General features: G+C 36.5%; 1 protein-coding gene across 1 annotated transcript; it reads left to right on the top strand.

Moving 5' to 3' along the window:
- Positions 1-4,087: 4,087 nt before the first annotated feature.
- LOC111463121 (probable calcium-binding protein CML31) lies at positions 4,088-4,679 on the top strand. The gene has a single exon (XM_023106947.1). It carries the CDS (start codon positions 4,187-4,189, stop codon positions 4,607-4,609), a length of 423 nt encoding a protein of 140 aa, XP_022962715.1. The 5' UTR covers positions 4,088-4,186; the 3' UTR covers positions 4,610-4,679.
- The last annotated feature ends 11,493 nt before the right edge of the window (positions 4,680-16,172 follow it).

Raw genomic sequence — 16,172 nt, 5'->3', positions numbered from 1 at the left:
CATGTCGTTAGATCGACGTAGGACACAACCCTAAGAGCATGAAAATGATATTAATATAAATATCCACGAGTATGCGTTACCTAGAGTAACAAAGAGATGAGACTAGAGGGTTGTGTCAGAAGAGACATTACGATGGATTTAGAGGGACCTCATGCATTTTGTATGTTCATAAGCATAGGGCTACTTCCCCTAGAGATGATGAGTGCGGACGCGCACCTTATGATGAGCGTGAATGCGCACAGGTGCGAAAGCACACAGATGAGGGTGTTCATGAGGCGCATGACACTATGGGGTTCCGCTGACCTCCGGACGTCGCTACAAATTAGCTTGACCAGAGGGTCCAGGGGGTGTGCGAGTGCCCTGGGGACTCACACTCGCACGTGTGAGTCGTGTGTAGGGAAGTACTACACATCCAATTTGTCCGAGACTAGAGGCCACCCCTAAGATGATTAGAGATAGGTCCCTATTCATGATTGCATGTGTTTGCATTAGCATGGCCCCTATAGTGGGGTCACTTACTGAATATTTCTTGTCGTGTGCCATATTGTTTTTCAGGTAAAGGCAAGGCTCCCATGTACTGTTGACGGTGGCATCGTGATCAGAGACTGTGGTGCGTGTATAGGATAGTTGCATATTTAATTCCTAGTCTTGGTTAGGATAGGGCGTTTGCATTTCATTCATTTATATTAATTAATTTGTAATCGTTTTATTTTATCTTTTTGAACTCCAGCATGATGTTTGAAACACACAAGTCCGGCAGTGTTTTCCAATGTTTTAATGTATTCTGAAGTTTTAAATTTTTTTCCGCTAATAAAGATGAGCATGCTTAGGTTTTTATTCTGCATTAGAGATGATCATGAGACGTTAGTGGCGACTCTAGATATGTGGAAATTTAGGGTCGTTACATTTGCAACCATTTTTTACTTTTTGTGGCATTGAATTTCAGCGCACTTGTGTCTATACTACACAACAAAATGGAGTCATAGAACGTAAGCATCGTCATATTCTAAATGTAGCTAAGTCTCTTCTTTTTTAGTCACAGGTTCCATTTAATTTTTAGGGAGGATGCACTTTAACTGCGGTTTATCTTATAAATAGAACACTATCACCATTATTATCTAACAAAACACCCTTTGAAGCACTCTACAAACGACCACCTACATTTCACCATCTCAAAGTTTTTGGTTGTAAGTGTTATGCAACTGTAGTACATCCTAATCAAAAATTTGAACCTTGGGCAATTCTTTGTGTTTTCACAGGATATCTTTGTGGTCACAAAGGTTACAAGTTGTATGACATGCAATCTAAAAAATTCTTTATTAATCGTGATGTTAAATTTTGTGAAGATGATTTTCCTTTTTCATCAACTTCACAAACTTTGACATTAGCTCCTTCAACTCCCATTTTACCATTTCATGATCCATCCTACTCAAACATTCATTCTAATCCTTCTATTCCTTCGTTGTCTCCTCCGCCTTCTAGTCCTTCTCCAAATTCATCAGTTCCAGATTCACCTACTAAATCTAATTTTATCCCACCTGATACATCAGTTCCACTCCGACGTTCTACTCGTACCAAACAACCTCCTGCTTGTTATAATGATTATGATATGTCTTCTGAAGCCAATCATTTAACCTCTAGCTCAAGTCCCAACACTGGCACTAGGTATCCCCTACATCATTACCTTTCATTCTCTCATTTTTCTCCTACTCAACGTGCTTTTCTAGCTCTTATTACAGCCTAGACATAACTTAAAACCTATGATGAGGCAGTTGGCAACCCATTATGGTAGTAGGCTATGAATGATGAAATTGCAGCTTTGGAACGTAATCATACTTGGTCTCTATTTCCTCTACCACCTGGCCATAAAGCTATTGGTTGTCGTTGGGTGTACAAGATTAAACACAACTCTAATGGTTCTGTTGAACGTCATAAAGCTCGACGGGTAGCAAAGAGATACACTCAGGTTGAAGATGTTGATTACAAAGAGACATTTTCTCCTATAGCAAAACTTACTATACTTTGTTGCTTACTCCCTATTGCCGCTACTTGAAAATGGTTCATTCATCAGTTGGATGTTCAAAATGTCTTTCTCCATGGTAATCTAGATGATGAAGTTTACATGTCTTTACCACCAGGTATTCGCCGACAGGGGGAGAATACAGTATGTCGGCTCCATAAATCTCTTTATGGTTTAAAACAGGCTTCTTGCAATTGGTTCTCCATATTCTCTACCACTATACAAAATGCAGGCTACACTCCGTCCAAAGCAAATTACTCTTTATTTACTATGAGTAAAGGTACTTCTTTCACTGCAGCTCTTATCTACGTTGATGATATTCTGTTGACAGGCAATGATCTCAAAGAAATTCAACATCTCAAGACTAGTTTACTCGAGAAATTCCTTATAAAAGATTTAGGGAATTTGAAATATTTACTAGGTATTGAATTTTCTAGGTCTAGAAGAATCTTTATGTCTCAAAGGAAGTATGCTCTAGACGTTCTTCAAGACACAGGTCTTACAAGAGCATGTCCAAAAAAATTTCCTATGGAGCAAAATCTGAAACTTTCTTTAACAGAAGAAGAAAAGTTGAACGATCCAAGTAAATACAGACGGTTGGTTGCCAGATTAATACATTTAACCGTTACTAGGCCTGATATAGTGTATTCAGTTCGTATGCTTAGTCAATTTATGCATAAATCAAGAAGCAGCTCTTCAAGTTCTGAGATACATCAAAGACGGTCTATTTCTGAGTTTTGCATCTTTTTGGGAAGTTCAATAATTTCTTGAGAAGTCTAAAAATGCAAACCAATCAAAGGTAGTCTATTTTTTGGTTTTGCATATTTCTTGAAAATTCAATAATTTTTTGAAAGTCTAAAAGGCAAACCAATGTGTCTATATCATCAGCAAATACTTGTTTAGAGTTAACTTGACGGATATTTTCACTAGTGGGAAGACAAAAGTGTAATTGACCCACACTCTCTATTTTCACTACTGGGAAGACAAAAGTGTTATTGACCTACACTCTTTTCTCAAAGACAAGTTGAGTGTTATTGACCTACACTCTTTTCTCAAAGACAAGTTGAGTGTTATTGACCTACACTCTCTTCTCAAAGACAACTTTGGTGTTACTGACCTACACTCGTAAAGACAACTTGAGTGTTATTGACCTACACTCGTAAAGACAAGTTGAATGTGATTAACATACACTCTCCAACTTTAGGGAAGTGTTGAGATATAATATTTTGAGTATATATTATTTATGGAATATATCTTAGATATTATATCTTAATATTCTTTCTTTATGATTTGATTTATAGTATATTTTATTTTATTCTCCATATTTAATTAGTTTATATTTTCCTTGCTCACTTGTATCCTATTTAAAGCTTATGAATATCAATGAGAACACATGCCTTTGATCCTAATTATATTTCTTATTCTTTAACACATAATTTCTTAACATTTTCATAACTTCTATTACAAATCTCGAACCATAATGATTTCTTTATGAAAGTAATAGGTATTTTTCATAAATTTTTTAATAAATCACACCAAGAAATACTCCAACTCATCCAAAACTAAGAACTTACAAATTTTTTTACTTTGAAACACCCTCTTCCAATCTGAATATACTAAAATTTCATAATTTGAAAGAAAATGAAAATCAACAACTCAAAAATCATATCTTTCAGAATAATTCAAACACCCAAAATGATTCTTAGAATTTGGTTAAAAAGTTATGGTTGTTGTGTTTAAAAGTTTTGGTGTTAAAATTAAAGTTTGGTTCTTAGAATTTGAAGAAATCAGGAAGTTTCCTTCCAATGAAAAAAAAAGAGAAGAAAAGTGTAATGGTCTTCTCTTTCTTTTTTTCAGTGCTGCTGGAAGCTTCCACCACATTCTCTAATGTTCCATTCACAACATTAAACTTCAATTATCCATATTCTTATTGTAATCTTAATATTCATACAATGATTTATTTAAAGTTTCAACCCAAATTCAAATAATGATTTATTATAGAAATTTCTTTTCTCGTCCACCGCGTCCACGGATCAAACCAGTTTCCTCATCCCCTTCGTTATCTCTGTATTTACACGCAATCCCAACGCGCAAATTCCCTCTACATAAACACCTCCAACTCAAATTCATCACCCAAAACAAATCAATCTTCCCCAAGTCCTGGAGATGCCCCAATTCTCGCGCTACCAGAGAGTGTTCAACAGTATAGACTCCGACGGCGACGGCAAGGTCTCCTCTCAAGATTTGCTTACCCGGTTCGCGGCGGTGACAGGGGAGGAGCTCACGGAGGAGGAGGCGGCAGCGGTGGTGGCGGCCTACGATTCCGACGACGACGGGCTATTGGAGATTGCGGAGTTTGAGAGGTTGGTGGAGGATGGGGATGGAGAGGGGAAGGAGATAAAGGAGGCTTTCAAGATGTATGAAATGGAGGGATTGGGTGTGATTACGGCGGTGAGCCTGCGGCGGATGCTGAGCCAGCTGGGGCAATCGAGGAGCATCGGGGATTGCAACAGAATGATCGCTAAGTTTGATGTCAATGGCGATGGAGTTCTCTGTTTTGATGAGTTCAGGATTATGATGTTGCTCTGAAATTGGAAATTCTTTTTAGAACATAAAATGTAGTTTGCACTTGCATATATATTATAAATTTATTTTATCACTCGGTGTTTAGAGGATGTTTACTTGGGGCTGCGAATCTACGGGATGGATAGCCTATCTTACCTTGGGATGAACTATTTTTATTATTTTTTTCTGACTTAGTCGACTTGCATTACCACAACAGTGATCTACTGGTATTTTGGGTTGAGCGCAACATCATCATATATGTTTGGACAGTATGACATCATATGGACCCTTAGCACATGACCACGAAATCCCCCTAAATCTAAAGGAGAGATGTGTGTGCCAGCGGACTACTAGGTTTAGCTGCATGGTGGCTCGTCCATTTAGATGAATTTACAACCGCACAACTTTATTTAGGAGGTTAGAGCTATTTTCACACACACTCGGGACACTCATCTTGAGCTAACTACTCATGTAATCTCTAGTTCCCTCTCAATATTGATTTGCAGAATCATGACCTCAACCTTTGACCCATTTTTATACACGATAGCAACTTAAGTAGCCTTGTCAAACTATCATGTATGATTGATTTGGGACAAGCTCAACTGTACTGTACAGGTTCTTGATTACCTACTGCTTGGTAGGGGAACTCCTTGGTTTGAGTTTGGTTGACAAAGAGTGCTAAAAAGTACCCGAGAAAATAGGAAGTGATTTTGGCTCCGGGGATATCGTTCATACTGCTCCTTAGTAAATTTTCTTAGTCATTGTTAGTGGTTGTTGAGGTTTCTGAGGTTCATAGAATACCTAGGTGGTATATAATTCCTAGAAGTGTTATAATTCGCCCACAAATCGTCATTCACGATCCTAGGATGCTCAATCTATTAGAAACGATTTGACCTAGATCAACATTAAACCATCCTATCTCTAGTGTCCAGATGTTAACTTAGTAAATTCATGCATGATTTGTTAGGAAGATAATCCTATCGGTCCCCTAAAGCACAAAATATAATACTTGAACATTCATGCAAGCTCAACGAGAAGATAACGTTGATCAATCACCTAAAGCATAGATCACAATATCCCTTCCTCCCTTCTAACAGAGCGGAAAGTATCAAAAATAGCATGCATATAAAAATCTCATCCTAGGAGAATTTTAGTAATTTATACCTCATTCATTGCATTCTCATCCAACTTGCCCTTTTGATATTATAATCATGCATATTTTAACCATCTAAGGTCAAATATACTCGCATGCTAACATGTCCTCGCGATTCCTACAAGTATTACTTAAAGAAAGTTTAAATGGCTATTTAGGCGACGTGTTCCTTTCCGAGTTGTTTTTCGATTTTCTAGAAGTTCCAAATTTTCTGATATCTATGTTGTATGTCCTAATTGAAGTTAATTTAAGGTGAATAAGGAAATTAGGACGAAAAATAGTTGAATGGAGGTTGAATTAGACAAAAACTCACCCTCCACGCGCCTCACATGCGTGTTAGAGAGCCGCTCCCAGCCGACCTGCTTTCCAACTCTAGCAGACACTGATGTTCTCTTGGCTTTAATAGGACGACACACGTGTAGCTCTTGACGCACGTTTCTCATCCTTCTGCATTCTCAGCTTCGATGTTTCCTTTCTGAGTTTTTTTGTATTTTTAATAGGTCAACACGTGATCCCTCCTCTGCTGGACGCGTTTCTCCCCCATTGCTTCATGCATGTTCTCTCGCTTCCTCCAGGGCATGAGTTGGAGCCTATTCCAGCGTGTCGACATCAAAATTCAACTATTATTTTTAAAATTTCTGGATTTCGTTTCAGTTTTTGTGTTTTTCCTATTTTCTCTTGATTTTCTTTTATCTTTTTCTACCTAAATTGATTGGTTCCTTTATTAGAAGTGTGACATCTAGGTAACTAATAAGATACATAACAAGGACATATAACTTAAGATCGAAGTAGGATCTTACTAACGAACTACTTATTAAGTATTTTTGAATTCGTTTATGCAACATATTTTATTGACAGGAAATTAAGCTGCCCATTTGAGCTGAGAGCATTGACGAGCGATGGGACTATTGGGGTAGAGGTAGTTTTGAGTTTTGATGTCTAACTTTTGATGACTTTCATGAATATGTTTTAATTTGTCTCTCATGGTCTTTTGTATGAACTTGTACTGTTTTATCTTGATTTAAGTTAATACATGCATGTTCCTAAATTGATCAACTTATTGTATCGTATTTTGAAATCTTGTGTTAGTGAGTGGCGATCCATGGTTTGTGTACTTGGAAAGTAGATTTTTATAGTCATTCAATAACAACTAAATGATTACCTCACCCTCACATCGACACATAGTTCCTCCACATCTCTCTCCTCATGGTTGCATACACTCACGTGAGAGACCAGACGGTACAAGTTCACATCTTTCTCCTCATCCTCACATGTAGACCGACCAAACGGTAACTCTTAACTTTCAAAAGACACTCATTCGACCATGTGAGAGCCAAGACAGATAAGTGTCATGATATGACCAAGAAGGACATTGCATCATCCAATAAATCAAGAAAAATGTGCATTGAAACCAAGATGAGACATACACAATATAAAAGCAACAAGTAGACAAGAGTGTCAAACATTCGTCAAAATCGATACTACTCCTGTCCGTCTAAATATGTCTCTCTAGGACATGTGACCTATGTGAGCTACCCTAGGCACATACGTGTGTCATAATGTGAACGAGTGATTCAAGATGAGCGTCTTGTGTCTTGCTTTGAAATGAATTTTTTAAGGATAGTGCCATAGACTAAATATCTCTCTAGGACATGTGGCCTATGTGAGCTACCCTGGGCACATATGTGTGTCATAATGTGAACAGCAATTCAAGATGGGCGTCTTGTGTCTTGCTTTGAAATGAATTTTTTAAGGACAATATCGGACGACACGATTGTGCCGACATAGTCACCTGCTATCTGGTACGGTATTCGTAAATGACTTAGCATTGATTTGGAATGGTCCATACCTCGCTATAATGTAGATGGATGATGTCCGAGATGTCCTAATGATAAGTTGACTCATGGGTTGATTCTTGATTGCTATGTTCGAACAAGCTATGATGGCTGATGACATCCTAGGACTTGGGATCACATCACAATATGTAAGCCATGTTGTTGAAAGCCTAGATGGCAAGAAATGAGATGTAACAATGCATATGAGAGACCTTCACCTAAATTAAAAAAAAAGTTCGGATGACTTGACTTAGTATAGAAGCAAGTCTGCTAGAGTCATAGACGATTGAATATGCATGCACGGGTGGTGTGTGCGGCGGAACAAGTTTTGATTCTACATAAGTTCGGCGAAGACAAACGTTTTCTAAGATCATGATAACCGGTCATAAACAAGTTTTGATTCACATAAGTTGTGTTTAGCTGGTCAATACAAACCTTTTCTAAAATCATGATGCCTGACCATGCCACAATATACATATCTATTGAAATATATTTTATATATTCGGTAAGGATTTTTTTTTTCTTTAATTTAGTCAATAGTATATTTAATATATTTTATCTTATTTTTGTAGATTTGTTCAGTAAAATATTTCCTTTTATTAAAATTTAGTTTGTATTCTATTTAAAGAATATGAAAAATTGAACTTCCAATCTCCGACCATATTTCTTATTATTAACATGGTATCAGATATTTCTTCATAATTTTGGGTGAACTATTCAATCACATATATATAAATACACATTTTGCTAGTCCTGTCTGATTCAGCGGATTTGTCTCAGTCCAACTGGCTCTGTTTGGTTTGATCTAGTTAGGTTGATTATAGCAACTTCAGGATCCATCATTTGGCCTCAATTTCTAACTTTTTAGGGACACGCAGCAGGTAATGTGTAATAATCCAATAATAATAATAATAATAATAATAATAATAATAATAATAATAATAATAATAAAATGATGTATATGTTACTGTGTTTATATTTGTTAATAATAATAATAATACTAATAATAAAAAATCAAAATGAGAGGAATGTACAGGTGGATTGAAGGGAGAAAAGAAAGACAGTTGGAGTGTGTGGTGGTGTTGAAGGGTGGTATGAGATTGTTGTGTTGGTGAAAAGTTAGGGTACTGTGTTGTGGGATTAAAAACGAAGAACAGAAAAGAAGGAAAAACAGAAAACAGAGGAAGAGGGAAACAGAAAACACGGGAAGGATGTTCTAATCCGTGCTTGTCAATAAACCTCAATGTTCTTTGGCATTTGTTGTGACAGCGTGCAAATTTGAGGATGGGGAGACGATTGTGATGGTTTTCAGCCATGGAAGCTCTAGATTTAAGTCGATTTAAGCGTTTATCCGAAGGTAAGAATACCTATTTGCCAGAACTTTTAAATCTGGATATCTTAGGTCTATATTGGGTGATACATTATAAAATAGAGCTTGTTAGAATTGTGACAAGGAGATCTATAAAGTTGTAGAAGAGTCGGGATAAAATACATGCGGTAGAGGTGGAATATGGGTTGGGACATAATCGGTATTAATAGAAAAGTTGGAAAATTGGGAAGAATTGCGAGGTTGAAGACGAAGAGCGTGCAGTACACATAGGGTGTGTGGGGAGTTCGCAATTGGGCGTTGGATTGGCGCATGGGTTAAGCACACTGAGCGTGTGCAGGTGCGTGAGGGGGCGTGTGATGTTATTTTGCTTCCCAGTCTAATTGAAAGGAATTGTGCTAAAATACCTTATTAAACGTACATCCAAAGAAAAAGGAGTTCTAAACCAGGTAAGTAGCATATCGTTCTTTAAACTAGTTCTCAACTTGTTTTACAACATTGAGTATGTTGTTTACATGATTAAGAGCTTAGTATGTTAATATGTGTTTTGATGATATGAAATGTCTATTCGTATATTGTGACTGTTTGCTTTTGATGTAAGCATGTTATAAATGATTTACTAAAATGTTCTATGTGTCAAACATTATAAACGTATGAAAGCATGCATCAGATGTGAGTATGCTAAGCATGTTAATAGAAAGATTATGACTCTAAGATATGCTTATCGATTGTTGAGCCATGACCTATTTATATGAGTATTGTAGTCTAGTAATTCCCGCAGAGTTCCTAATCAACGCGCTGTGTGCTAAATCAGAGAGAAGAGTACTCCTGACCGTTGGTATATGAAATTTACAGACCGCTAGAGAAATTAGTAGACGGGTCGTATTTGTCCGAGAGCGAGTCTTACATACGAGTCCGAAAATTCTAGATAAGCATATAGATAGAGTCAGTAACCTAAGTTAGAGGTAGCTGAGATACCTCATTAACGAACAGATGACCCTAGTAAGAGAAACTAGGAGTCAATGGCGAATAAAACTTAAAAACATCGGAAAAGATTAGTTATAATTCATGAAAGATAAGTTAGCTACTTATCGAGTAATTTAATTACTCATCAAAATTATTTTAACTTTTCTTTCGAGATTTAGATGATGCAGGCCAACTGAGGACGAGACCAGCGGACTAGAGATTATAGAGAATCCATGTCTGGGTCTATTTATGTATTTATGCTTTCGCTGTTTAAAATTTATGTTGGGTTGTTTTAAGTTTTAAATGATACTAATTTTAAATGTTTTAGGTAATGTATATGAAAATATTTGGAAAGTTATGATTGGTTGGTAACTCTATGAATGGGGAGCAAGTGTTACATAATGAGTCACCAATTTTTTTTTCACCTTGTGTCTACTAAACTTAGTAAGTAGTTTCAGCCTAAGCTTTGGTTTTCTTGGTGATAGAATTTAAATTTCACACTAGGATCGAAAGACTTATTGTTTGATAAGTGCTGATTTGGGGTAGTTTCCAAGCCATTAGTTTTTGTTTGAGATATATTACCATTAGTCTTAAAGTGTCGGTATTAATGTCGTGATTTTATTTTAGGGTTTGATTAATTAAATATACGTTAAAGGTTAGTAGATGGGAGGCAATTGAGGTAAATGATTTTATTTCTCGAATGTTTTAAGCTATGATTTATTGATGTTTGTTAAATTATGTTTTTTCTTTTTAAATGTTAAGTCATAATATGATTGATCGATGATATGTATGGTAGCTATTTATTGATTTTATATTCTTTTGGAGTCTCTACAATGCAGGTAGAGTTGGTGTGTACGAAATTTATACCTTTTTAAGTAAGAAAGTGATGTGTACCTGACAAATCTAAGGAGTATGGAAATGATGCTCACCTAGTATATTTTATGTTTTTTTTTTTTTTTTTTTTTTTTTTTTTATATTTGGGTCGTTACAAATGATAAGATTAAATTATAAATTTAATTCTTTTAGATATTTTTTACAGACTAACTGTGGGTGGTTCTATCTTCATTACTGAAAGTAATAATAGTATCATGCTCATTAGGAGTGCTACCTGATCAGCTTAATTAAGAGTGGTACCTAATCCAACCATACTCTTGTACTATTGGGTTGATCGGCCAGTCAAATCAACTTAGAAAAAGAGAGAGTTGGGAGATAACAATGGATCACCTAAGTTTTCCTTTTTCTTACTTTCGTTATTACCTATCATGATCCAATTTTCAAAACTTCAAAAACACGGGCCCTGACCAAAATCATCAACACCATTACAATACCGTTAGAAAATGTGAGATGTTCAAACTGTTCACAAAACAGGAAATGGGTTCAAGATACAAAATATATTCAAAGACAACCATTAGAAATGTAGACAACATAAATCCCTCAAGTCGACACCCCTTTGTGGTTGTAGAACTTCTAAGCACTCCCTTATCTCAACCAACGACATCATTCACCGGAAAAAGAAAATGTAGAAAGGGTTGCTTAAAGTGTTCTATCCTTTTGTTCTTAGACTAAGGTAGCTTATCTTGTCTACGTAGTAGATGTTTGGTGTCTTAGGATGAGAAACTACCTCATAATACTTTGTTGGGACTGTATGATGTTTGCTAGCTTGAACATCCATGGGAGGTAAGCTCGCGACCCCCGAGTGCTTGCCAGCTACTACGCTACCTGTGTGACTCCACAACTCCTTTCAGGAAGGATAGTAGAGCATTTGGTCGTCTCAATACACTACACTATCTTGTTATCTAACTCAATGGATCAAGGTCAAACTCACTAGTGCTCCTGTCAAGCGATAGGCTTCTAGGAACCATATCGTCGAGCTTGACCAAGGTCAAATAGGATGTCACATTTTGACGACTTGAGAAGTTACTATTGTGTGTAGAAACAGGTTAAGAGCTTAAGTCGTGATTCCGTAAACCAGTCTTTAAAGGGAAAGAGGGACTATATAAGTAGTTTAGCTTATGATAGGTGTCACTATCGTGTGAAAATAGTCAGGAGTCTCCTGAACTGACTCAAGTACTATAATCCCCCCCCCCCTCCCCCCGAGAGGGACGAGGGACCATATGGGTAAATTGAGTAGCTGACAAGCACACAGGTCGCTCCCCTAGATGTTGACAGTATGGTTTTCCTATGGAGGTGCCACTCGTTAAGTTTACACATATATGTTTAGACAAGATGTTATATTATCCTACGAGATAAGATGAGGCCGCGACTCAAACTACAATATCGACGGCTCATTGATTTGGCTACGCAAGCTTACTACGTATGAGAATAGAAATTCAATTCATCTCGAGATGAGATTCGTCGTCTGACCGTTCTGCGCGATGCTAAGACTTGGTGAGTGACTTCAAGACCCCAATAAGATATGTGACATGTAAGAGAATCACTTGAAACTTTGACCTATTCCCAGTAACTCACATAGTTGTGTTTCCTATAGCCTACATAAAAATCGGTGAAAATCTACTAAGATTAAATGCAATGAGAGCCTACTTACTAAGTCTTTTTATACTCACCAATTTCTTCATTTCTTTTTCAAGTATTTGCTAACAACTAATCGAGATGGAAGAGTGTTTGAAAGTTGTGTAGTCATAGAGGGGGTTGTTCGGGAACTTTAGTCCTATCTATATATTTTAGGTCTTTTATATCTTGTTTGAAATTGTACCTCTAACCCATTCTCTATTTGTAATAAATTCGAATAGCATGGATTTGTAATTGGGTTTCATGTATTTATTTATAATTTACTTACTTTTGGTGTGTTTGTGTTTGGGAATATGATTTGAGAAGGATATATTCAAAGAAGGCAGAGGCATGGCCCTCACAAAATTCTCTCTTTTATCGCTTACTTTTCTTCTTTACTAACCGCCCTATTAGATGCGTCTGTCTTTCATATTGGTCCTCATGTCAGCCGCCTCCAAACTCTCCTCTTTCTTCTAATCCACCTTTTTCTTCTCCAAAATCATCCCATCAATTATACGAACATGTTGCTTTGTTTTTTTATACCATGCTTTACAAAACTTATCCTTCCAGTTCAACCTGTGTAACGTTTAGGTGCAACGTGTGCGATATTAAGAAGATTGATCGAGCAATTTGGTCGTATTTTTTTCATTTCTTTTATAAAATTGTGTAGTATATTTATGACCAATTATGGAGGAAATTAAAAACCATAATATAAGAGGAATATTTTTTTTAAAAAAGGAACCTCTAAATAAAAATAATTGATGGAATAATATTTGAAGTGGAGACAATATATATAAAGCTTGGTGTTATGAAAGAAAGCTACTTTCCATCAAACTTTCTTATCATTTTCTCTGTCATTATTAACACCTCATGCTTTTGCTCTACCTTTTCTAAAACTTCATCATTTTATGCAACCACATCCATCCCATTAATTTCTCTTCTAACAAAAACACATCACCATGTAGATATTTTTTTAAAAAAAAAACTATTGTTATAAAAAAATATTTTATAAACATATTAGTATTTCCCTTTTTGAAATAAGTTTAAGTTAATATCCATCGTCACTGATATTTTGTTGATATTCTTATAGTTGGTCGATTATTTTATGACATAATGAAAATACCTATTTGGTGTTCATGTGGATGTTGAGTTGCCTGAACATTCTTTAGCATGAAGTCATCCATGGTTCTATAAAATGAAACATGCCTAATTTTAGAGTTCTTATGAATAAATTGTGGAAAGGGAAGATGTATCTTGTTGGTACAAGTAGTACTACTAATTTTTTTTAAAGTATTTAATGAGTATAATTTCATATCGTTGGAATCACCCTCATTCAAATGTGGTATTAGTTCATTTATGTATCTCTCGTACATTTAGTATGAAAGCGAAATCTTTTCTAGTAGGATGTGGTTAAAGAAGCTAGTGAGCATATGATGCTATAGTAAAGGTGGGGTACATGAATGGACTAATACCACATTAGTACGATTACAAGAGTATGATGGTTAAGAAATATTTTTTTAAAAAAATGGTAGTAAATTCTTATACCAACAGGATACACCTTCCTTTTTAGTAGTTGAATCATAGAAACTCTACAATTAAGCGTATTTGGCTTAAATCAATCCTATGTTGAGTTAGTGCATCACCAGAGGATTCAGTCTCTAGAGATCCCAACCGAACTAGACTCAAGTAGTCCGAATGGAGAAACTTGGAGACGTAAATCCAAGTCAGAGCCACCAAGTTGTTCTAGGGACCTAGAAGACCACCACGAAAACCTAGGAAGACAAAGGTAGTCTCATAGACTGATAGTATTCGGTACGGTGTTTGGAGAGCATCCATTTCCCTTTCCACTCTGGTATGAGTATTGTCAAGCTAGGCATGGGGCAAGTTAGGGATTGAGTGACTTGATAGTTCAAGCAAGAACAAGATATGAATTCCAGGCTGGAAGTGGAGCTTTGACCCGAAGGTGTTGGATCACCCTACGTGGCAAATACGTTCAATGGTAGGGCATTGATCATGTGGATAGTCATTGGAGTTGGCACGTACTGGGGGTTGCAACCCCGACTTTGGGTGACTATATGGTCCTGTAGGACGAGATTACCAACTAAGCTTCCACGAAAGACGAGCACGCTAGCACCACCATAATGTCCCCACCAGAGAGTGAGATCAATGACGTAACGCCTCAACCTAGGACATTGATCAACCACTAGTACGCTAAGCTAACTATTTAAGTATGTGAATGAAAAGAGTTGTTACCCTACAACCAAGAGTAAAGCCTGCGGTATCATGATAAGTCCAGAATATGATGAGAGCCTACAAATAGGTTTCTTAAGAGTTATTTTATGTTCACCCCTTCCTACATTTTTTTTTTTTTTAGGTAAGTGATGTTGGTCGAGGCAAAGTGGTCCTCAAGAGCTTTGCAGCCACATAGGGTTGTCGACCCAAGATGTCTATCTTGTCCAAATATTTTTGTAGTTTGGCATATCATACATATCTTTGTATCTCGATCTCGTTTCCTCTTTTAAGAACCAATTGAACATATGTACATGTATATGTTTTGCACTGGTTTTGACTATGTTGATGAATGTTTTTAAAATTGTGTGAACTTTATGGTATTTTTCTACTCTGTTCTCATACATCCATGTTGCATTGTATTATGTTTTGGTTGTGACCTAGTTTTCGATTCTTGAAGTTTCAAGTTCTGAATAAGGTCAAGTGATAACTCACTTTATAATTGTTACAAATGATTTTGATGTAAATCATTTATGGGGAGAAAATGTCAATGGAGGTATCCTGTATAGAGTTTGTGTCATAGCTCGATTTTCATGATTTCGAATCTCGTATGCTTTCATCTCATGTAAATAAAAATATTTAGTAAGCAACCTACTTGTATGCTTTCATCTCATCCTTAACCTATCAAGTTATCATGGGCTTTTCTTTGGTCTTTAAGAAGTTTGGGTCTGATTCTATAGTTATTTGAACTTTTAAGTAGGTTTCGAAGTTTGGAGCGATTCTCTTATGTGTCATAGACTTATTGGAATTTGGAAGCTATTTACTGGATTCTAGTGTCATCTCAGAGTGAACTAATTTTCTATTGTGATGCTTTGTACAGTTCTAAGTAATGAACATATGGTATCTTGGTTTGAGGCGTGACCTCATCACATCTTATAAGACAATATGACATCTCGTTTGGTGACCCTTCTATAAGAAAAACCATATTATCAATATTTGGGGGAGCGACCCTGTATGACTGCCAGCTGGTTCAAATCCAACTCGGCCCAATAATTCGCGGATCCACCCCTCTTCCCGGTCCATCACAAGGGAAACGAAAACCAAAATTTGCTTTATCCGGTATCAAATGCGAGCTACGAGAAAATAGAACACCTTTCAGGAGTATCAATACCGTTACATGAATCGTATATGCATGAATATGATGTACCAAAAAATCTGCGGTTAATTTTTAATAAATTAATTATTGTTTGTTTACCCATGTGACCCTCATCCGTCCCAATTCTGGTTTATAGTACAACAAGCATGTTCAGGGGACCCATGACTGTTTCTACCTACGTAGTGGGACCTAGTTGACTCAACGTGCTGCATTATCTCCCCTAGGCCTAGTTGGACAATACTTGTTTACTACCTCTTGATTCGACGCTGCGAGTGCTAAGGACATATGGGAGAAGATATGAGGTGGAGTCTCGGTGATACTATCATACTTTTTAAATTCTCTTTGTTTCTATTTTTGCAAAAAAATTGTCCGTCTTTTTACACCATAGAGTCAACCGTAGTCGCGATTCATGC

The sequence above is a fragment of the Cucurbita moschata genome, unplaced genomic scaffold, assembly GCF_002738365.1.
Source record: "Cucurbita moschata cultivar Rifu unplaced genomic scaffold, Cmos_1.0 Cmo_Scf00002, whole genome shotgun sequence".
NCBI classification, from domain to species: Eukaryota; Viridiplantae; Streptophyta; class Magnoliopsida; order Cucurbitales; family Cucurbitaceae; genus Cucurbita; species Cucurbita moschata.
Note: the sequence above shows the minus strand (reverse complement) of the source record. Positions and strands in the feature narration are given on the sequence as shown.